This window comes from Lepisosteus oculatus, chromosome 1 (genome assembly GCF_040954835.1).
Source record: "Lepisosteus oculatus isolate fLepOcu1 chromosome 1, fLepOcu1.hap2, whole genome shotgun sequence".
Lineage (NCBI taxonomy): Eukaryota > Metazoa > Chordata > Actinopteri > Semionotiformes > Lepisosteidae > Lepisosteus > Lepisosteus oculatus.
Window position 1 is genome coordinate 40,767,354 of NC_090696.1, and position 25,052 is coordinate 40,792,405.

General features: G+C 36.9%; 1 protein-coding gene across 4 annotated transcripts in view; it reads left to right on the plus strand.

The window, feature by feature from the left end:
- rgs12b (regulator of G protein signaling 12b) overlaps positions 1-25,052 on the plus strand; it is a 98,249-nt gene that overhangs the window by 30,302 nt on the left and 42,895 nt on the right. The window contains exon 1 of one of the 4 annotated variants that reach the window (XM_015344826.2): positions 1,667-2,086. The exons of 2 other annotated variants lie outside the window; for them this stretch is intronic. In XM_015344826.2, the coding sequence (XP_015200312.1) occupies positions 2,054-2,086 (33 nt within the window). In that variant the 5' untranslated portion in view covers positions 1,667-2,053. Of the gene's footprint in view, positions 1-1,666; positions 2,087-13,584; positions 13,745-25,052 lie in introns of those variants that run through there. One more of the 4 variants, XM_015344825.2, reaches the window with a different exon arrangement.

Below are 25,052 nucleotides of genomic sequence, written 5' to 3' on the forward strand. Positions count from 1 at the left end.
ACATCTCTAGTTTTTGATATGCCATTACGTAGAAAGCAGACTGAGAGGTCATTAAACAATACATTAGCTTGAATTGTTTCACTTGGAAACAATTCAAGTGAACCTCACTTAGAATATTGTGCTCAGTTTTGGTCACCATGCTCCAGGCTTTGGAGGCAGCACAAAGGAGAGCAATCAGGCTAATTCGGGTCCTGACCCAGGCTTTTTAAGGGGATTATTGTTTTTTTTAGGCTGGAAAAGAGAAGATTACTTAGGGGCTTCACTCAAGATGAACAACACTAGAATGACCCTATAAAAAGGCACAAGTTATGTTTTGTAAAATTTGGGACTGATATACAGTAGGAGGCACTTCTTAACACAGAGGTCTGAAAGAAACTTCCAGACCATGCTGTTGAAGATCGCTCCCTGGGAGCCTTTCAGAAACCGTTTGTTAAAAAATATTGAATCATTAACTGTCTAGCAATCAATTTGGTAAAGTGGTCTGAATGATCTCCTATTTGTAGTCTTTGTTCTTTGCTTATAGTTAATCCATATTTAAGAACATAACGATAAATTATTTTGAGTTTATAACTATTGGGAATAATAATCTTTGTTAATCTTGTTGTGAAAATGTTTCCATTTTTTTACCTTTTCTTAAAATGTTTATTTTGTCTTTAATGTGAAAATGTGTTGTTGTTTATTTTTGCAAAGGCTGAATTAGTGAAGAGACCAGAAATCAGGGAGGCACAACAGCTAAATGATCAATTCAACATGTACATTTATATGTAGTGAAAAATGATTAGCATATAGTATACTACAGATAAAATGTAGTACAATATACAAAAATGAACAGGCCAATTTTTAACCAGTTTGCAGAATATACAACATACAAATATACTGTTTATGGTTTTGAGTAACTGAATAATGTTGGATGTTTTTAAATTGGCAATGCATATTTCTGTATTTGGTGGTCTTTAGGTCTCTGCAAAGGAATGTAATTTAGTAGAATATGTTTTCAAAAAGAATGCCTAACTGTTTTTATATCTCTATGACTAGAGTGTATTGTGTTTATTCCTGCGCAGTGCTATTTCTGTTGTGTGATCATTTGTAAACCTCGCACACTGTAAACACAGAAAAAGCTTGGTCGGGGGGAAACTCCAGCCGATGGCTGATTGAGTGTTCTGCCGCAGTTGTGTTGTGGTGTATCTGTACCTTTAGAAACATGGCTGCTGAATTCGATTCAGTCAAACACTGTCATTTTCTAAGACCTGGGCTCCAGTCACACTCCAAGTATGGCTTTGAGTCATATGAAGCTGTCACTTTAAGTACTGGAACAAGACACTTCCTTTTGATTTCTTTCCAGCATCTCCACGCGTCTGCCTTTCCACAGGTTGCTAAATTGAGAAAGCATGTTTCTTGAAGGAAACCCTGCGTTCAGGCACGTTTAAGAATGCAGTGCCTCAGATCTGTACAGAGACCCAGACTGTTGTCAGAGCCACCTCCTTAAATGATGTCGTCATTCAAGACTTGTCTCGGCTAACACTCAGCTCTTTACGTCAGGAATGCTAAGCAAATGAATTCATAGGGAGTTGTCATTATAAACTGCAGAAGATAATGACGAGAGCTACTATTGGTACTGGAAACTGAGGGATCACAAATCATAAATAAAGTACTTGCACTGTAGGACCTAATCAGTATGTCTCCTATTTTAAAATATTGTTTGAAATGTTGATGTTTTCACTTACTGAGAGCTCCCTTTATCCCTAGTGATGTATGTTTCCTCCCCTGTATGAATCAGAGGCTCCTGCACTCTTCATCAGTGAGCGTGTCACTGCAGCTATGTTTCGGGAGCCTAGGGCATAGCAATCGGTTTCTCTGTGGGCGGAGAGAGTCATGAAGGGAGGGGGAGCACGACAGAGTGGTGCGGCTTGAACACCTACTGTAGCAGCAGCCGGCTTCTCCAGCCCTCCTGCAAATCCCCAGCAATTTGCACACCAGATCGCTGTGCTTTCGAATGGATATGTTTGCCAGAAAGAGCCATACAGCACGGGACTGAGGAAAGACACAGCAATACATGGAGCAAACTTTAAGTGTCAACTCTGATGGAGTAAGTGTTCACTTCAGATTTCTGTTGTTCTTTTTTTTTTGCCTTTTGTCATAGCAGGAAGGCAGATGATCCCAGGGAAGGCAGAAAGAATATACTATACCACCTCTACTTTGTTTTCTTATTTGTGGTTTGTGGTAACGTGGATTGTGTTTTACATCACAATGATGGTCTCGGAAGTGTTAGTTTAATTAGTAATGTTTGAGATTATACTGTTGTTTTCCATAACATTATGTTGAATGACTTGTATTCAGTTTGTAGAAGAGTAAAGCTGCTCTTTCAGGGTTCCTTATATTTTTTAAGGCATGGATATGTACTTGTGCAGAGGAGAGAATTCTTGAAATAAACTTGTTTATCTGGCAGCTTGTGTGTCACCTACGAGTTAACTGATTAAATCCACATTCACACCGTGTTTCCATGGTGTAAACACTCATTAGGCAGTGATCTACAGAATGGTTTCTAAAGACATTTTCTAAATTGTCTCAAAAGTGATTACTTCTTTAGATTAATGACATTTTGTTTTTCTTACTGAGAAATATGACTTCATTTTAAAAGCTGGAGCTTTACACTCCGCATTTACACATGATAAGCATTAAATATAAAATCTGAATTAGAATAGACATATTTGAGACGCTAACTTTAAGGCGTCTTTTAATTGCCAACTTCATATTCGGAAATACAGTGATAGATTTTGCAGTTATGCCCTGCAGTTGTTCATATGAACACTCACTGTATTGTAATTATTTATTTGACTACTTTAAATAATTATTCTATTTAATCTACATGTGGGACATTTAATTTTTCTTTTAAAATTTTTAAAATCTTAAGTGGAGGTGAACTAAAGCAATATTTTATTGAGGGTATATAGGAAATGAAAACACTACAATGTGCAAATGACAGATTTACTGCTAGTAAACACCAGAGGGTAGTCTAGGAGAGGATGCAGATTGGTTGCTGTTTTTTCATGAGGAATCCACTGTGATATTCTGAATGTGGGTGGACAGTTCATAGCACAAACGTGTCTTTAGGCAAGAGCTAACAATCTACAGATCAAGGAACATTATGATATTTTGGAAAGCTCTGACATGTTTATTTCAGAAGCAAAAATACAAACCTATTGTTTAGGCTGTATTTAGGCTGCATTTTATTTGTTTATTGCTTTTGTTAACATTACTCCCATTAACCTCAAGACCATAATATGCAAACGTTACATTTTTTGTATTATTGTGCTCTGTGTGCTCAGAGGTGTTGAAATTTGAAAGGTGTATTTCAGACACAGGTAATTAAGTGTAACTATTAGACGTGTGAAATTTAGTCATATTTCAGTAGTTTTTTTTTTCTTTCTGCTTCTGCCAGTATTATATTGTCCAAAGCCTTTGAGTTTCTGATCTGTGTCACTTGTACTGGTAAATTCTGCTTAACCGAGACTTGACCGGTTTCTTATTTCATTCAGTTCTGTCTTGAGGCTCTTTTCTTTTAAACATAGAAAAGGATAATATTACTCTTTTAAAGTATGCCATCAAGCACTATTGTGCTTGCTTTCAAATCCAGGATTACTGCCTACCTGCCTATTTGACATCCTGATTGTTTCAATGGGAAGTATATTATTATCTGCATTCCAGGAGGTCATTTGATCATTTGATCATTCAGTAGAATGCAAGTGAAGCCTTTTGGGTGACTGTTATTTGAGGAGAAATATGGATGTGTAAGAAACCTACTTTGTGTGTTGTGTCACAGAAACAGAGCTGTCATGTATTGACTGTTAAAAGGCAGAGGCATAGATCTCTTACAATCCACTGATACAATTGTTTTACATAAAAATAAACATAAATTAGCAAGTTTTTAGTTAATAAAACTCTGGTCTTGGGTTGTTCAAAGAACTTACCCACAAGGATTAAAGAGACTATAAAATATTTGACTGAATGCCAATCATGCTGAAGTATGTTTTTTCCTTTTGAAATATATTTTGCTTTCTCTTTTTCAAATGTATATTATTTTGATATTTTATTTAGCAGTAATATCTATTGCCCTTAGCAACACCTGTTGCTAGGGCACAGTGCCAGTTATGGTTTGGTGGTTGATGCTCACGAACTCAAGAGTGCAGGACAGCCACAGAAAATGATTCTTTATTCGCTTGTGACCTGTCCAAACATTTCTTTTAAACGTGTCAATAATTTATGGTTATAAGTTATCACAGCAACTTATTTTCAGCCTCTAATAAAATGTAGGATTTGATCAATCATCCAACTGGAATTTTGTTGTGAGAGGATAGATACCAGAGCAAACCTGTCTTTTTCCACAGCCTGGAACTGCAGGCCTGAACAAGCTGCTATCTTTTGATCAGTCTCCTCCCTGCAATCTTTTGTTTTCTACTTAGAGGATTTTCACTACTCTGAGCCAGTAAACAGATCTATTAGTGGCATCTATGGACTTTTCTTTCTGTTTAGAATAAGTCTGAAAGCTTCTCATTGCTGCTGTTCCTCCAGTGCTTTGGTGTCTAAAGGTGATTGCAAAGCAAATACTTCAGAATAATTTAAACATACAGACTGTCTGAACATGGTCATTTAGATTCTTCCATTCAGAGTCTGGTACAAATAAATACATTGCATAAAATTAAGGCTAATTAATTCTTAGCCTAAAATGTTAGGCTAACAGCAATTTTAAGGTCTCATGCATAGGGTAAACTAACACCTTTACTGTTACATTGCTTTATCATAATATTTCATAATGACAATAATAATAATAATAATAATAATAATTGCTTACACTTATATAGCGCTTTTCTGGACACTCCACTCAAAGCGCTTACACCTTGCTTGCAAGCTGCTGAAATTTTAGTTTTGTATTTTCTATTTACATGTAAAGAAAATGTTTTGTTACACTGAACTGTCAAGTATAAGGGAATTTAAAACAGCCAGTCCTTTAAGCCTGTATCTATATGTATACTATGAATGTACACTATGCATATATCAATGCATGTGAACTTAATAATAGGTCATCGGTGTACTAGTATTACATAATTTATATAATTTCAGTATTTCTGTAAATTCTGCAATAAGTAATAAGTAAATTGCATTTACTCTAGTAATCAAAAAACAAAATAGTTCTTGCATTGACAAATTTCAAATTAGTTTTTGTGTTACAAATTAAAAGCCTTTGCTTTTAGAGAAATAAGATGTCATTAAAGTGTAACTGAGGGGCTATTTCCCTTTCCAAAAATGTTTTTTATAAAATTGTCTGGAGCTTGGTGCACTGTGATTATACAGATCAGTGCTTAAACTAGTCCCTTTGAAAGGTCTTAATATGATCATATTCATATTATTTTAAATGTAATTGTGATGACTAATATTTTATATGAAACAAATATTTTATATGAAACATGAAAAAAAATGTTGATCCTATGCAAATAGTTGGGAACAATAGTTCTTACAAAACTAATGCAGACAGTGATGAAATAGAAAAAAATATTTTAAGTACATATTTAACTATCAATTAATAATTTGCATGTGCACACTAATGTCCACATTTCCGATGCAAATATTTGCTTCATTATTTTGTCCCTGGAAATCAAGTCAAGTTTTTACTTCTTGTTCGTGCAAGATGGATCACTGGACTAGAAAAAGTGTCAGTAAGCTATCAGTAACCTTAAGTGTGCCTGGGTGCCTTACAGAAAGGGTTTACAATTAGCAGTTGTCTTTACAGTATTAAAACATGAAAGCTAGTGCAAAAAAGGAATAAAACAAAATGCATTACATAACTGTTTTAGATAGAATGTACAGTATGTCTATCATAAAGATGCGTCAGGCACATACAGTAAGTGTCTCAGTTGTTTTATATTTTTATATAAAGATTGTTATTCAAGGAGATGACTGTCACTGGTTAGAAACAGAACAGTTTGTGTTGTTAACATTTGGTTCCTCAATGTCTCTGCTTTTGCTGTTCTTATCAGAGGCACCCCACCCTTTTGTTTTCTTAAAGCTGGGCTCAAAGGAAGTTGTTTGGCCTCAAATAATAATTTGGGTCATAGTTCGTTGTCTGTCTAGATACCAAGTGAAGATACCCCTCCAGAAAGGAATCTCATTCTCAAAATGGAGGATCTGTGGAAAAGTGTCTTTATTCCATATGTTCTACGGATTACATGTGGGCCAAGTATTTTTCAGTTTCCCTGTCTGACTAGACATATGGTTTCCATAATTCTGGAATGCTTTAAGGAAATTTATCTGCTAGTTAAGCCACAGAACTGTAATACCACTGTGCTACATATATTAAATCTAAATTTAACATTAATACACTTGTAAATTTGTACTGTATATCAGGCCTGTTAGGATAATTCTCCTATGTATAGATGTGTCTGTTTTTAGTTTTCTCTTTTCTGCATTTTTACATGTATATTCTGTTTTACACAGCTGTGTTAAATGGAATCATTTTAAAAACTCACGACTATGTGGAGACTATGAAACAAATATTAAATATTATGTGCACTCGTCAGTTGGTATTAACCTTCATTCGAAAAGATTATTTATATGGAACCTTTATAATATTGGGAAAGCTCATTAACAATATTTAACAATGAGACTAATTATATGAAGCATCTGTCTGCTTCAGTGATATTCAGTTTTTTTTAATTCCCCAGCTGTACAGTATTGTGTGTGTATCTGTTTTTGAGATACACAACATTATTGTGCCAACGTTGGGGGGAAAAATCTATTTTAGGCTTCCAGTTTCTTGTAGGAAAACAATATGGCACATTTTCGTTACAGACATTATATCAACAAAAGAGCAGTTAGGCAGCCATCTTAGTTTATACAGAAACCATATTTCACTGTACTGCAATTGTCTTGCCTCTAGAATAACAGTTCCCAGGTTTAGACTGTGTTTTCTCAAATAGCTGATGACACAGGGTGGATGTAAAAACCTGTCAGATGCAAGTTTGAAGCAGGTTTAGGTGTTGATGAAAGTTTCATCTTAAATGGCTGAGCAGTTCCCAAGACAGTAGTAGACTGAATTTGTCACATCAAATGGCAGTCAGGTCATCATGGTCCATGCAGGAATCCCACTTCTCTGTCTGTTAATTGTATTGTCATTAAAGTAGTCCAGGTGGGTAGCTGCGTCAGCATGTGTAGGCCGCAAAGGAACAAGTGATAGGTTTATTCCACGCTGAAAGGAGAAGAAAGAAAACACAATGTTTCGGCCGCGGAGCCTTCTTCACACCTGTTGTGTTTTCTTTCGTCTCTTTTCAGCGTGGAAAAAACCTATTACTTGTTCCCTGTTATTAAAGTGATGTGAATGAAAATGTCCAAACGAACTGCTTGTTGCCAGATGCTTGCTGTGCATCCATCTTTTCATTTTCTAACGCTAATGTTTTGTCCAGTTCAGCCGGAGCCCATAATGGCAAGCAACTGGTGCAGGCCTGGGTACACCCTGGTCAGAACGCCAGTCCATAACAAGGCACCCACAGACACAAACACACACACTCACACAAGGACCTATTTTCCTTGAAGCCAGTTATCCTACCAGTATGTCTTTGAACTGTAGGAGGAAATCCGAACACTCTGAGAAACCCATGTGAACATCAGGAGAACATACAAACTCCCCGCAGATAGCACCCCGGGTCTAGAATTGAACCCAGGGCCCCAGCACTGTAAGAGCACCAATGCTAACTACTGTGCCACCTTGGTGACCAGCTGATGGACAATTATTACAGCAACCTGTGAAGTGCAGATGAGAAACAGCTTTGCTTGTTAATGAAATCAATTTTCTTACTGTTTATTTTTAACATTTTCCTACAGAACAAAAAAACAAAGACAGTTCCCAGTATAATAATGGACATGTATTTATGCGAATATGAAAAGGTACATATTGTACTTCAAAGAAAGAGAAAAGGAAGCAAAAAACGTTATTTTGTGTAAAAGAAAGGGCTTCGCCAACTTATTAATGATTGCATAACGAATGGATAAATGAAGAATAAAGAGTTGTAATTGGTTATTGGAGGAGGGCATCTGCCCTTTTATTATTCCTAAGTGAGAGTAAATGGTAATCATGAAAGTGGTCAAAGTAATTTTAAAAAGAATTCCAGGTCATACTGATTTTCTCTTTAGACCTACATTGTGAGAGAACATTTAATTTTCTAGACTAAGGAACTGAAAAAATAGAAACACCAGGTTTTGGCTGCATGGTCTGCTTTAGGTGTGACCCATTTTAAGATCTTTCTTGTTGTATTCCATACATAAAGGATAGAAATGTATACTTTTAACATTTCCAGTAAAGTGCTGCTCTGTAAATGTGTAAATGAACAGTGAGACTTTATTACACAGCTTGGATGTAGGAATTTATCTATTTAGAATTGAGTAATTGTTACTGTTCAAGGAATAGTTTTCCCCTCTCTGGAATTGCCAGATGTTAATCTACTCCATCGTGATCCATGTTCACAGTCCACTCATCTGACATGCCCACCTGTCAGAATTATTCATCATCTGATGCAGTTACGAGCCCCACAGTGACTAAAGCAGTGCCTAACAGAAGATTTGTCCAAGACTTGAAGAAAAAAGACAGACATACTTTAAATTAAACAGAATTAAAATCCAGAGTGAGAATGGAAGCTGTAAAACAGTATTGGAAAGTGTTTAACTTATTGGCAGTGTCTAACATGGAATGGGAATTCATTCCAGCCAGGGAGCACCAGAACAGACAGTATGTTTTCCCACAGTTCATAGCCTTGTTTTTGGACCTGTAAGAAAGCCAAGAGTCCAAAGGGCGCAAATCACCAGTATGTATATTGGGAGTTAACTGTTCAGTGATGTAGTCATTGCCCACATTGTTCAAGGCCTTAAAGGTGATCAGCAATATTTTGAATTGTATGCAGGGATCACAGATTGTTTTTTAGAAGTTAAATAAGAACCCTGATGAAACGGCTCCAATACTTTTTTGTGCTGTCTCTAATTCTGTCAGGTGGTATGATCAGCAGTATGGAAGACAGCACTGAGAACCAACAGGACACAAATGGGTAAAAAGCAGCAATAATCAGTAACTAATTTGAAGAGTTTAAATTCTGTACATTGATCAGAACCTAAATCATACAGCTGATGATGTATGATGGCTCTTATAGCTTATTTACGGATAAGTGAGCTTATAAATGAACAACTGTGTCCCATTCTGGAATCTTTTCCAGGAGTAGTAAGTTAGGTATCTACTGATAATTACTGATATATTTTCCGGAGCCTTTTGAAGTTCTGCTTTTTTAACATAACTGCAGGTTTAAGGCCTAGGAGAGAACAATTCCAGATTACAGATACTTTGATGATACGCGTGACATTGGGATTGAGAATTGCAAAATATATACGTAGCAAGGCAGCAGCAAAAAGATCCACGGAATATGTGGAGGGTTCATTTTAGGGACCATTTCAGATAGCATCAGAGGAGAGACTCCGTGACATCCTGCGAAGTCCATAAATACTTCTGGGAATTGGAATCACAGCATACAGCCCGACTTCTCACGTTATCAAGTTTAGATTGAAAACAGAAACTTAACAAAACAATAGATTGTGCTGGCTCAAGCACACTTCTGTTTTTGAATACTGTTCTTAAGTGGATTTTCCCTTTCTCAGTTAGCTTCCCTCAAAAACTCAACACTGACCAAATGGCAACTAGTGTATTTCCCCAAGATTGCTGGTGTTCCTTCAAAGGCAAATAAATGAACAGACTGGCCACGATGTCACTGTACGTCCATTGACACCCATCCAGTCCTAGACTAGAAGTCACAAGACAAGAATTCTCTGGCTTAATGACTGTAACTAGGATTCATCAGAAAGCTTGGTGGTGTCAAGTTTTTTTTAAATGTTTTTTACTATTATAACAATAAATCAGGTTATCACAGTTTAATCTATATATCACTGATAACACCAACCTCAATTTCACACAGAACAGCCTAACAGTTAGCAACAGGAAAGATTCTTTGTATTGTATTTACTTGGAGCTTGAAAGGTACTCTATGGTACAGATGGAGTTGTTGATGGGAAATAAGTACCAGCAGTTATGTTGGTTTGAATTTGCTTGTCTTTAATGAAACACTTGCCTTGTTCTGTATGTCTTGTTCCTTTGTCTCAACATAAGCTCAAAAAAGCAACATCTTAGAATCCACTTTGGAGAGAAAAATCAAGTATTATCTTGGCTGTACACAAGATCTAAATTCTCAAATATTCTCAGGGGAACATCATATATACTCATAAGCACTTCACGGATGAACTTTATCGAATATTGTTTTCAGAGTTATAGATTTTTTTGCAGCATAAATTGTTTTGCAACCTAGTCTGAAGGGATTAGAATAACATGCAAACGTTTTCAGGAGATTTGTTTATCCTTCCGTTGGAGTGCAGTATTGGAGGTGTCATGTTCAGAGACAGGTTATTTATAGCTTCATGTCTGGAAGGGGGTGGCTGAAGGTATTACAGGAAAGTATTATTTTTTGGGGGGGAATTTTGCATGAAAACAAAGAAAGTCCCAATTTGTGAAAATGAAAACAAAACAGAAATGAGAATTTGACAAACAATTTCTTTGCTAGTGGTTGTGGCTTTGTGATAGTTTGAGGAAGCAGTGTGACCTAGTGGTCACAATGACTATGACACAGGAGGCCAGATTGGTGAGTGGATTATATACTTACTGGGTATCCACATAACATTAAAAAAGAGTCAGCATTTCATTTGTTCTTGTGTCTTTTTCTGTGTTTTTTTAAATCTGTTTTCTCTTGAATCTAAATGCTACAATAGAAACATCTAAATACCATGTGTTGCAAAGCTAAAATTTATCATCTAGAATTTCCCTCTTGTTTAAATAATAAAAACATAGACTGTGGTCTCTTCTGCTTACCCCATTGTGTCCTGAATAAATTGAAAACTGCTTGCTTATGAAAAATGCTTAGTCTATTTTACTGGAATAAAAGAGGCTCAAGTTTAAAAGCAGTAATGCCGAGGGGTTAACTGGCTTCTGTAAACTGGCGCTGGTGTGAATTTGTGTTTGTGTGTGCCCTGCGATGGACTGGCATCCTGTCCAGGGTGTATCCTGACTTGCGCCCAGGACTAATTAAAACCTAAAATTAAAATGAAGACAACCACAGTATATGACTGTGAATTGGATAAGTGGACATTGAGAGTGATGTTATGTGATGATGCTTGGGATTGCTGAGAAACTATATTTCATTAAGCAAGCTTTTGTGACAATATATATTTTATTTAATATTCCATAACAAGAAGCAGTTTGACAAATGACATGACATGACATTCCATGACAAGTCTGCTTAATGTACTGCAGAAAATATTAAAACACTAGAAAGGGAGCAGTGAATTGATTCACAAGAAAATGTCGGCTCGAAATCTAAATATCATCATGTTTTTGGACAGGGAAGGATTAAGAGACTCCTGCCTGTAGGTATGTGGTTTATTCTGTCTCGCCTCAGGCTTCATTGCTGTCTGGGATACAGCACATGGATAGGTGATGAGTAAATGGAATTGATGATTTTAAGATCTGTTTTCAGAAACACAGCAGGACAAGCAGTAGATGATATCTATCGTGTTAGTGTTACAAATACTTTTTTTTCACCAAGCATGTTGGTGTATAACTTGCTGCAGAAGTAAATAATGAATTTCGGTTTTCCAGTTAATATGCTGCACGTTAGTGGTAAACCAAATTTCACATTAATGTTCAGTTTAATTTTTTTTTCTGCAAACACCTGTGCTGCTTGTCCTTTTCTGCCTGATAAAACAGTATTTATGGACAGAGGTGCATAAGTAACAATGATATACAGTACCAAGAATCTGGAATTAACTAAATAATGAAAGACTGAAGTAGCTGTGGGTGGCACAGTGGTGAGCATTGCTGCCTCACAGCTCTGGGGCCCTGGGCTCACATTCCGGACCTGGTGTGCTATCTGTGTGGAGTTTGTATGTTCTTCCCAGGTTTTCTCTTGGCTTCTGTAATATTGGCCCTAGTGGGATTATGTTTATGTCTGTGTGGGCCCTGCAGTGGACTGGCAGCCCATCCAGGGTGAATCCTGCCTTGCCTCAATTGCTTGCTGGTATAGACTTCAGCAACCCTGCGGCCCTGTATTGGATAAAGCAGTTAGAAGTTAGATGGATGGATAAAGTAGTCATAGAAGTAGAAATGTAAATGATAGTTGCTGAATTATACAAAATAAGCATACCAAACATCTCAAAGTTATTAGGAAAGAGAATTATAGTGAGCTTACAGTTTTCAAAGGCAAAAGACTAAATCTTTTTCTTTACGATTTCTAATGCAAAGCTAAAAACTGAATCGAAAATAATCATCCTGGTAATTCATGCACCATACAACATGTAAAACAATAAAGCATAACTCCCACTTGAAGCTCAGTATTAATTTTTCTTAGTGTTTGGAGTTTGACAGTTATTTTGACTGGTAATAATAGCATCATGGAGATAGCTGTACTCAGACAGAGCTTGTTATCAAAGACATTGTGAGAGAAATGTCAGACAGAAAGGATGTTTATGAGATAGTGCAAGTATCGTTAAGATAATGTGGAGAAATAGCAGTTAGAAAAACAGTTCTAGAATAACAAAGCAGGCAAATGAAGTAGAAAAACATGGAAGGAATCATACAAACTGAAGAAAAATATAAGGTTTAAAATAACCCAACAGTAGCTTTCATTATTGCCAAAACAGGAGCAAGGAGACTGAAAGAAGTGCCATGTGTTAAGAATGTTTAATATTTTTAGACAGGAAATTGCAGTAAGGAAGACTGAGACTTTTCACTGAACCATATGAATTGAGTAAAACACTTCTCATTTCAATTGGGCCTTTACTTGGCATACAGTGTACTGTTATTAAAATATGTACTGTATTTTTCTGTGGGTAAACTGTCTTTCATCAGCTTCACATGACAATAGTTCCTGAAAAGATAACTGTTTGTCATTTGCTGTAGAATTTTGTCTTTTTACAGTGTGGGGATATTTTTGGAAACAAAAATGTCTTTAAAACCAACAACTTACTAGTCATAATGACCACCTTTTTTAGGTTATGGTTTGGATGTTTAGGTTTACAGTAAATCATTGCTGTAGAATTTATGGAAGGAAAAAATACTTGATTTATTTTAGTTGAATCCAGGCCAGTATAGACAAATGGAACTAGTTTGGAAAAAGAGGCAGGCATAAAAAGAAAAAGCTCTAAAATTCCTAAAGCCCATATGACATTTTGAAAGTGTTTTTTTTTACTGAGTTCTCTAACATAGTTTACATAAAATGTTCAGATTGATTGTGAAAGGTCCAGCCTTTTGAGTTTAGTTGAAAATAAACATTCACATATAAAATCAGTGAACACAAAAGGGAAAATAAATCAATCTGGTTTGATATTTGGGTAGATAAATGTGACTTCATCTAAATCCCTCACAAATCAACCGTTTCCTGCAGTGGTCTGTTGCTATGGGAACTGCCTGAGAGTAGAATGGAACTTCCTAGTCAGTGCCTTGTCAAGTTTGAGTCTGACTTGTACAGGCATGGCTGTTGCGTACAATTACAGCTCAGTATAAGGTGTAGGTTGATCAGGTATGTAACTAGAAAAAACTTCCTTTGAGCGAAGGAAAATGAGCCTCAAAAAAAGACTTTCTTTTAAGAAAGCAGCAATATGGTACCATAATACAGTAAGTAATGCTTATTTATTTATAGTTCAACAGTAATAACTAAGACTTTTTAAAATTAATTTCTTGTTTTTTGCTGATTTGTTTCCACTGCTGTAAAACATTTTGAGGTTTTGGGTTAGATTTTGGAAATGTCATTTTAGCATTCCGGAAAAATATACAGATGGAAGAATGTGTGACGTTTGAGTCAATTAAGTAGTAGTTGCATTATGATTTAGTGAAATTTTATTTTCTGTTATTTTTCACTAGTTAAAGAAATAGCTCACATGAACTGCTTTATATTCAGAAAGAAGCACTGAGCCAGATCATTGTATTAGCGAGTTGTACTTTGAAAAAGACATGCTTCATGATACTGTAAAAATATGCCACAAGTATTTTCAGAATCTGTGTACATCTAGAAATAGGACTCCCTTTGTAGTATATGTCCAGTATTTAAGGATTTTCATACCTGTTTGCATAGCAAGAAAGTCTATTATTTCATGGTTTATTCTGCTCTTTTTTGGTGCTTTAAAGAGGATGTTTTTCTCTGCCAGAATGGTTTCCTAGCCTGGTCTTCCTGGGTTTCAATAATGTCCTGTTAAAAACAAGCAGGTTGTCAATTGCCAAGTTGTCTTTTCAGTTCTTTGTTCATCTCTGCTCAGCTTTGTTCACTATTATCTGTTGGGCTTCTTGTCCTCAGATATCGTGTTGTTTTCAAGCTGGAACAAATCCCTGAGTAGTGATTAAGTTAGAGGACTCCCAGTCTATTTGAATTTAAACGTTTCTGTTCAAGAAAGGCCTTCATTCACAGGTCCCTTTTTTTTCTCAGTTTCATCTGTTTTTGCTTTTCCCTGAAATTTACAATCAAGTCACAGAGCTTTCGGAACTTTTGGGTATTAAGAGGTCAAGAGATTTTGTCTTGTGTAATAGAAAGCTTTTTCATTTCTTTTTGAAACGGTGGTGAATCGGAAGTTTCAGAAACAAAAAACAGTTACAGAAAGCCTTTTTCATGTCATCATCTTCATAAAATTTGAAATGGTTTATGTGGGAGTGGTTGATATCACACTTTTATTTTTTCAGCTGTACAGGTTCATATAGTAAGTCTATCATGTGTAGCACATGATGTAGGATCTGTGTAATTTATTATACCGGTATAACTTGTATGATTACAAGTATGCAAACAGTTACACCTCCTGATTGTGCAAGTAAACAGGTAAAAAATACGATTAAATGTATAGAATAAGATATACTTATGTGTACATAATGAAGATGTTTAAGTTTTTGCAACTAGAGAGTTCCAGATACTGTGTGTTAACATAGGGAATTCATAAAAATGTTTATGCTTTATTTACTGTCTGTGACAAAAATGTACAAAAATGGACGTTTCTTATGGTAAATATCCATTGCTCTTGCTTTGGAGCTATTACGTTTGCTTTGAATACTCTTCATATATGAATATGTAGAACTGGAAAAAATAAAAATGTGATATTTGTTTCCATTCCAAAGTTAGTGCTAATGCAAATGAAGATAGTGTTGTTCTCCGTAACAAAGAAAATAATGTGCTGCTTACTGTGGTAGAAGGTTTTGATGCTTCTTTATTTTTAAGATAAAAATAGAGTTGATTAGTTTTTAATTAGAAACTCTGTATTTAATATTGGGTGAGTGATTTTAGCTTTAAACATAGCCCTGTAGTGGACTGAGAAGTAATAGCATCAATGCTCTGTAGGAGTTAGGTTAGACATCTCCGTGCGAACCCACTAGCGCTCTGTGGCTGGGATATCGTCAGAGTGGCTTAGGCCTTCGTTGTCGACCAGTGTTCAGTGTTGGCAGGGATTATGGATGTATAGATGCCAGCAACCTGTAGTGATGTCACTAACTCTCCCTTACGGCCGGCTTGCTGCCTGTCACACAAGGACTGGCTCTGACAGCTGAGTGTGTGGAGGAGCACATCTCCTGGTCCTCATTCTCCCTGTTGTAAGCAAAATCTTAATCATTTGCAGATGCTGCATTGAGTCGATCCAGTAAGTACAATAAATAATTACCCATTCCAACCACTGAAAAAATTACACAGTGCAAAATGTATATATTGTGGATGGGTATATGCCATCAAATTTGGAATACAACAATTAAAATAAGATACAAGTACATTACAAAACAAGACAGTAAATAAATTAAAAACTATGAATGATTTATTGTAGAAGTTAATAAACTTGAATATCAGAATACCAGTTGTTGACAAGAGAGGAATTTCAAACCATTTTAATGATTCTCTTGCCTTTTTTTAAGGGCAGCCACTTGTATGTATATGTGTAAATGTAGACGACAGCATGGCTCACACACAGTGTGCAGCTTTGCGTCACCTATCATTTTCTCAGCTATTCTGAGGGTGGAAACGCCCCAGAGATGGTTTGCTGTAGTGAAACCCTGCGCCACTCATGTGGCATATACAGTGTCATCCAAAGTATTGGGACAGCAAAGACAAAAATGTTTTTATTTGTGAGTACTTTCATGCATATATGTGATCATATTAGATGGAGTGAGCCTGTTCCAGAGGTGGCCTTTACCAGAGGTGGTAATTCCACCACCATGCTTTGCAGATGTAGTGGTTGTCTTTGGAGTAGCTACCATTCCTTTCTTTCTTCACGCTTTCTCATCACTTGCTTTCTTTGACCTTCTCATCACTTTTGATGTAAAAAAAGTTTTCTCTTGGTGTAATTTGTACATATTCTTTTTTTCAGAGCTCTCCTAACTCATCCGTGAACTTCCTGGTAATTTCTGAATCATGGTGGAGGTCATGTTAGTACCTGATCATGCTCGGCTGCTTCTGGAACTGACTTGCTTTGCTTTCTTGATAATGTAACTGATCATGGCAGCAGGAGAATTAATTCCTAAGATCACAGACATTTATCAGGAGAACAAAAAGTGAAAATTCTAAGACCAGCCAAGTCAATCTTCAGATTTAAATCCATCTGAGCATGCTTTTTTTTACAAACATTAGGACAATGAAAGTGGGAACTCCCTAAGAATAGCCAAGAACTCACAGTATCTGCAGCAAAGCATGTCAGGTACAGTAACTACACAAGTTGCTTGGTGAGCTCAGTGGGTTACATTTTATATGTTATTGGCTCAAAGAGAGAGATCGAACTACGTCCCTATCCTGTCCTTTGGTAGTCACAGAAAAAATGAGGTTGCAGGTACAAGTCATAGAAATTCGTTTTTTCCACAGGGCCTCTGGGCTTAGTGTCTCTGACAGGGTGAGAAGCTCTGTAATCAGGGAGAACTTTGGAGTACAGAAACTGGGTCAAGAAGAGCCAGCTGAGTTGTTCAGACATCTAGGGAGGATGTCCTCCACGTAGGGCTGGGCGATATGGCCAAATACATTATCACGATAAAAATTTTCATATCAGTCGATCTCGATAATTATCACGATAAATGTCAAATCATTATTTCTTTCAAGTTTAAAGGCAGATTTTTTCTCCTGAGTGAAAGTTGAAGAAACCAGACAGTTAATTGGTAAATTAAACAACTCTTTTAGCTCGTCGTTGGCAGCACTACATTTGCTTCAGTGTCGCTCATTTCTCCACTCTAACTATAATCCTGTCAGCCACCACCGTGTGGGTAAACAACACCATGTTAGCTGCCCGGTCTGCAACACGCACGTGCACTCGCACAGTATTTTGTGCGCATGCGCAAAGCATAAACATATATATTGAACATTTATCGAACTTTTGTTAAAATTATATCGAGGAAAATCATATCGGGTATTTCAGCTTGTTACCTCACCAGGAGTAAGCAGTTAGAAAGTAGATGGATGTGTCCCAAGATCTGGGACATATGATCAAATGTTTGAATGGGATTGCCCAAAAGAAAACACTACATTTCATCATCATAATTCAAACGACCAGTGCTTTTTTGCTTTTACTCTCAAGCAAAAATAAGTTTTGTCTCAAAATCTTTGGGGGGGGCAGAGTATATATAAACACATACTGTATACACACAAGAGGCTGTGTGTAGTTTTTTGGCTCTGTTGTTTAACAAGGACAGAGAGGTTTGGTTGTTGAATAGAAAGAGACCAGAACAGGTGTGCTGGCCAGTAGAAAATAGAACTGATCTCTGAAACTGGTTGATTTTGGGAGAGAAACACATTAACATTAAAAAATGTGTGTTATATGGTAAACAGAATTATTTGAACATTGGTAATTTAGCCCTGTGCTTAAAATTTGAAGTAGAAGACAACACATTACTGTTGTCATGAAACACACTTGTATTGTTCACTACCAAGAACATTTTAGCAAAACACCTGCAGAGCTGCAGAAATCTGGGTTAATTAATTGTTAGATCTTAACAGTTACAGCATGATACTTTATTAGTGGCATTTTATTTTCAAGTGTAACTAAATATTCTCCAAATGGAAAAACTTCTATATCTCCTCAGATGTTCTGTAAAAGGTCTTCAGTGTTGGAGAATACAGTAGTTGTTTTGCAATATGAATGTGTCTACCTTTTATCAGTCTTTATCCAGAACCATCATAGGCTTAAAGTACTTTGTTGTGACACGAAACAAATTGACTGGAGCTGAACACTGCTTATGTATTTCCAAATAGCCCTTGCCCTGTATAAATACGTTTTGAACTATGGATATAGAATATCTTAACTTGTGTCACTTTTGTTTTGTATAGTCATCCTGAGTATCTTTCATTTATCGTTTTGTCCTTGTATCTTACACTTTCTATTTTGTCACTGTATCAAACTTACATTGTGTTATTTTTGTGAGACATTATAATCATGGGTTAGAAATAAAGATGCTGATAAACGATACTTGTTATCTGAATGTCACATGTCTGGAGTTGCACGAATTTTGCACGAAAACATGTACTACAGTCAGTAACCTAACCAGAAAACACATCTGTGGGCTACTTGTGTAAATTCAGTTCATATAACAGTTATAACAGAACATGATGTTCTCCTTTGTTTTTAACTGCACTAATGTGTTATGCATGACTATAATTGCTAAAATTAAATTAAGCATGTTTGTATAAATGTTGACCAATAGCTTCTTGTTTGCTGAGAATCATTTCAGAAATACTGGCATAGTTTGCAGAAATTAGTGTTGCATTCTTTAGCAGCAATAAAGGCCTGTCAGCACTGTTTCATTGATTGAATTGGAAGTATAATTCCTTGCATTTATCTAGTGCTTTTCATCTTAAAGGGGAACTGCAACGCTGTTTTTATATTTTGGAGTTACAAAGAATCAGCACTGATGAGTGGATTTTAAAAATAAAAATAAAAAATACACTAACTTGTAAAACCTCCAATTTATATCACTAAATGGACAAAATTACCAGGTATGCCCAGTCCCATATTTTTTACGATTCAGGATTTCCAGTGACGTGAAGCGGTCCTATTACATTGTAAACAAGCAGGCTTGTGATTACATGTCTTTTAATCAAATAGAAATATTGCTCTCGATTTCGAGACGATTTTGACGACAAATACTACTTGCTTGTTAATTCTACATGCAGACAATGTTGAAACATTTCTGCGACCAAATGTCAGCTGCAAAACCTGTACTGTTCGCTTGAATGTTGCATTACGTAGGTCGTTACAGTCACTAGTGAACAGGAAGGGCCACTTTTCGCACAAACTCTTACAGCCAGGGGTTTGCAACAACATTGCCACTTACAGTACTTCCATAAAAGTTTGTGATTTTGTGGTGAATTCTAAATTTGTCCATACATTTATTTTGTTAAGGAGATTTAATAACCAGTCTAAGGAATGGGGACTGCAGTTGTCCTTTAAAGGATCTCAAAGCACTTGTAAGTAAGTCTGCCACTGAAATTCAGACATGCAGCAGCCATTCTGTGACAGCAGCTCCACTGCACAGCTGATCAGGTGGAGAAGTGAGAAATTACTTCACCATTCCTGAAGGACAGCACCTCCTACAGCACAACAGCCACAGTCACAGTCACTGTGCTGGGAAGTTTATATGGAAATTCTAGTACGGAGAGGAAGCAGCATCTTCAGATAGGTCCACCAATACCACCAGCAGCAGCAACCTGGCTTTCTTTAGAGGTTTCCTATCCCAGACCCAGCTTTGGTTATTTTCTATGATCAGATCAGGCTCCAGCAGCATTCCTAACATGGTATTTTGTTAGGTGTCTTGTTCATCTCAAAAAACCATCAACATAGTTGAGCCCTGGTGGGTTCTGGTAGTGACCGCATTACACTTACACTAAGCTATTCATCAACTGAAGGTACTTACTGCACTACATGTTCTTTATGTACTAACATAAACTGTCGGTATCCAGGAAATTGTATTAGGGTGCCTTTGGGAGGTTTTTAAGCATGTTGAGTCTTACAGATTCCAGAGAGGGGGTGAAATATTAGTAGTGTTGGAGCCATTAAGGTTTTTTTTTTATTTCCTGTTTCTGTAAATCTTTTTATTTCATGTTTCTTTAACAACATTTTTTTGTGACATAATTTCATTACAAAGGTAGCAAATGGGACTTGACCCATCCAGGTATTTTGGCTGCAACTAGCTAATTAATTAGAGGATCCCATTCTGTCTGTTTTTTTGACAGAACACAGCCATGCAATTTGTTCCATATTTCTCCTGGTTGTGAAAGGAGTGCCTCCTGTTCTTGGTTTTAAATGTATTTCTGTAGTTTTCATTTGTGTCCTCTTGTTTGTATTTCACCTTCGATTAAGAAGGGGTCTACCGGTTTGACATTGTTAATGCATTTGAATCCTGGTTACTTGTAGTATTTTCTGTTCAAGAGAAGTGCTCTGTACTGTCACCCTATTCCAACCTTAGTGTAGCTGTGCCCCATTCCTAATGTTGAGTACATTCAACTTTGGCCTGGTGATTGTTGTTATACCACTGATACTGGTTGAACTTGATGCCACTATGAAGTTGCTAAAAATAAGTGTGATGCACAAGCTGTCATCACTGAAACTGCAAATGTGTTTTTAAATACTTTTTGAAGATTGAGATGAAAAGACTTGTTCAGTCTCAGGCAGAGAGTTTAAGCGCATTTATCTACAAAGCCCTGTCGCCCAGTGAATAGCATCTTGTCATAGGGACACACAACAAACCAGAAATTAGAATGCAGAGCTTTCAAGATGGAGCAGAGTAGCTCACCATGTGGTAGGAAGGTGCCTGATTGTTAGGAGAAGGATTTTGAAGTCAGCCCTGTACAACACTGAGAGATAAAGCAAGGAGGCTAGAACAGGACCGGTATTGACGTGGGCTTAGGTCTGATTCTATCAGCTGAGTTTTGAACATAGTGAAGCGTTTTGATAATGTGCTTCGAAGATCCACTTTGCAATGTAGTACTAGAGAAAACATAGGCTATGAACACATTCTCAGCATCTAATAGGGACAGAATAGGTTGTAAATCAGGCTCGGGTGAAAGGACACTTATAATTTACACTTATATTTACAGTAGTTTGTTGTGTTTAGAATTAGCTATTTGACTATGAATACTTGCTGGCAGGTTGAGCTTCCAGTCAGGTTTCCTCAGATACACATTTATTTGGGGGTAAATAAAGATTCTGGCTCCATTGAATAAGCAAATCATAAGCAAAAGTGTTTTTCCATGATCTGGGAACTTCCGGAGTTTACTGGCAGGGTACCATAATGGGGTACTGAGAGTTTATCCCTAGTTCTGTCAAATAAATTAGTATTAGAGTGGTGTAATATTCCACCCTCATTTGCTGAAAGTGTTGACATAACAATACTGCCTACTTAGAAGTCTCAACTTCTACTTAGAATGAATTCTATTCTAGATCAGCAGTATTTAGAGAAAACAGATAATAGATAGAGAGCATAGATAAAGCATGTGTCACCTATTAAATAATGTAAGTGTCCCATGATTGTAGATCTAACTGAAAGTAGTTTTCTAATGCTTGAATGTTACAACTTATTTGCCCATATTGACAAAACCATGTGGAAGATCTAAACCAGTGGTTCTCAGGTCTAGTCCTGGTGGTTGTCTGGTTTTAGCTCTGACCAAGTTGTTCATCACAAATTAATTGGATTAAACTTTGTTTAATGCCTGTTTTTTAATTTTCTTTCTGCATTTAAAAAGTTGAATGGGATTCATAATTGGTATCTTTTCTGGAATAATTAGTGAGTTTCAGAACTGCCCTCACTCAGATGTGTGATCTCATTTGTGACTAATTGGATTTAAGCAGAAGAAAAGCAGTGACTCAGTGTAGCAGTTGTCTGAAACAGTGTCATTTCCACCTGAATCTGTTCATCATAAGATGGTCACCTGTTAAGCTCTATTCAGTAAACAGTTAGGGTGCAAATTAATTGGGATTTTGTGGAGAGACTGCATAAAATTTATTGTGGTGGATTTTTATCTAAATAATTGGGGTATTTTAGAAAACAAAACCTGAGTGTAGATAAGTTTAGCAAGCAAGGAAGCAAGGAAATTAATTACTAGAGCTAATTAGCACCAATGATTAAGCTCCTAGCTGGAAAGAAAACCAGCAGAGGAATGGGTCTCTCTGGACCGAGATTTGAGAATCACCTGTATAAGCCTTCCTGTTTTAGAACAAAGTGAAACTGTACAGTTTAAAAGACTTTCGAGTGGTCAGAATCATTATCTGGAATCACGAATCATGACTGCAGATTGAGAAGTGACATTTTTATTGTGCAGTATTGAAAAGATAGAGGACACCAGCGTCTGATACTTTATTGTAAGTCCTGCAAAATGGAGTGAGGTCCTTTTAGAAAATTGTTGGAGGTAGAAAAACCACCTAAGTTTATTTTTCGTCTGGTGCAAATGAGAAAGTGGTTTACTTGTATGATTTCATCACAGTTAAGTTACTGAGACTGGTTTTAAGAAAGAAAACAGTGACTATTTTAACTAAGTACTTGCAAATTATAACTACAGGGACATTTCATTTGAGTGGTAGATGGCGATGGTGCTGCCGCACAGACAATTCCATTCTGTTTTGTTGTGTTAATATGTCCGATACAGTTGAGTTCTAAGTAAAGATGTCTTGTTAAGTTTACTGTGTCCTTTTGTCATGGTCTCGTCCTGTTAGCTGGTTTCACATTCTGTCACACAGATGTACAACACGATGTATCACATGGACCGGAGAAACACAGATGGTCCTCCCCCTTTCTGATCATGGATTTTTGTTGCAGTCATGTTCCCTCTTTTCAGAGTTATCTTTGCTACTGTGCTCTGTTAATGCAGTGTCCTCTGTTTTGAAATGCGAAGTGTGGGCTTCAGCCATGCAGGATTCATATTAGGTATTGGCAAGATGTTTTTTTTCTGATAGTGGTGAAAATAATGCATGTACCAGGAAAAGACGATAAATGTTGTTCGCTAAAATACAGTTAATGGGGAAATTAACTGCGTTCCACTAGAAATTGCCACGTTAAAAGGATGTTTCAGATTTATTTGGACACTGGTGGGTTTTAGTCCAGTGCAACTTATTTCTTTCTACCCAAGATCAGTTTTTCAGAGCCTGTGCCTTGTGTGCTGAATGATAGGCATTCCAAGTGGATTAAAGTGATATGTTTTGCTCAAGTTACTGCAGCCATCACGATCAAGATTATGAGGATGTTGTTCTCAGCCTGAGGAGGGCCAGGGGAATTGGTGTCAGATAGTAGCTTACAATTTCATCAGAATTTCAACACTTCACCAGAGGCAATGGTATTAAGCACACTCTTACCCTACCGCACACCCCTGCCACAAGTGGTGTGGTAAAGTGCAATGTGCAGGTTCTGAAGCACATCCTTAATCATAGATGTAGTAGAACACTGCTTAGCAAGTGTCCTGAATTGAAGCACCGCTCATTCTGTTACTGTATTAACACCTATGGGCTTATTCCTAAAGCAGGAGATTGCAAGACAAATTTGGAAGAAAGCAGTGGAAGGCAAGCAAGACCAGCACAAGGCTTGTAGCAACAAAACCTGTCTCGGAGAATGTCACATTGGTGATGTTAGTTTTCGTCTTGTGCAAATCAGAAAGTGGTTCACTTTTATTAACAATGTGAGGGTGTCATGTTGTTGGAAATGCAGAAATTTGGGGGGACAAATTAATTAAGATACATTCTCATTCTCAAGATACATGCAATTGTTGCATTTGATTTGTCTACCCAAATCTGCTTGAAGTAGATAAAAAAAGAAGTTCATGCAGAAGATATCCATCAACCCCAGTTGCTGGTATTCTGAACTTGACAATCACTTCATTTGACCCACCGGAGGTGGAAGCAAAAGAGATGTTAGAAGGTGGAATTCCTAACTTTTCATCCGTACCCAAGACCCAGTGTGAAGGGTTTTTGGAAGAACAGCATTGCCCCTCCTGTTAAAGGAGACCTCCTCAAAGACTGATGGGACCCTCATTGTAAACAGAACAGAACTCCAGTTCGACAACAGGACAGAATATTACCCTGAAGTGATTATTAAGACTCAAATAATCTACCTCCACCTTATTATTAAAAAATGAGTTTCTAGACTCATTAGGGCTGTGTAGTGGTTCCGATGTGGTGGATGGGAACTGCTTGCTGAAGTTCCTTTGTAAGATCAACTCTGTAACAGTAAGAAATAAAATAAGTTTCAGCTCAGTTGATATACGGATTTGTGTAATTGAATAGTTTCTATGTTATCCCATTTAATATATAATGCTTGGAGGTCATCTTTGCCAAGACAACTTTTTGGATAGCCTCCATAAAGAAGATACACTGAAGTTGGAAAGATATTCAAACGTTTTTGAAGTGACTGAATCATCAACACTTCTAAAAGGAATACAATGCAGAGTAATATTAGAAAGCAGTTTCTTATTTATTACATTCAGTTCTTTATAATAATAATAATAATAATTGCTTAGACTTATATAGCACTTTTCTGGACACTCCACTCAAAGCGCTTTACAGGTAATGGGGACTCCCCTCCATCACCACCACCAATCTGCATCGTCCACCTGGATGATGCGACGGCAGCCATAGTGCCGCTATCAGTGGGGAGGAGAGCAGAGTAATGAAGCCAATTCATAGATGGGGATTATTAGGAGTACGTACCACTGTACACACTTTTTGCACTGTGTATAAAAGTGACAAAATGCAGGCATTTTACTCATATCTTGCTTTGTATTGTAAACCACAGTTTAATTACAATGGCTTTTGTCTGAGGTGACATTGAACTCACAGCTGTTCAGTTTCTTTGTTTTCTGCTTTGATTAAAAAATTACAGAAAGAGAATCTGGTTTTGAAACCTGTGGTCTTGGTTCTCAATCCCACGGGCCCCGGGAATGGTCAACAGACCGTTCTCGGAAAAATCTGGAAAAACCCATTGGTAAATTTGAAAACTGCAG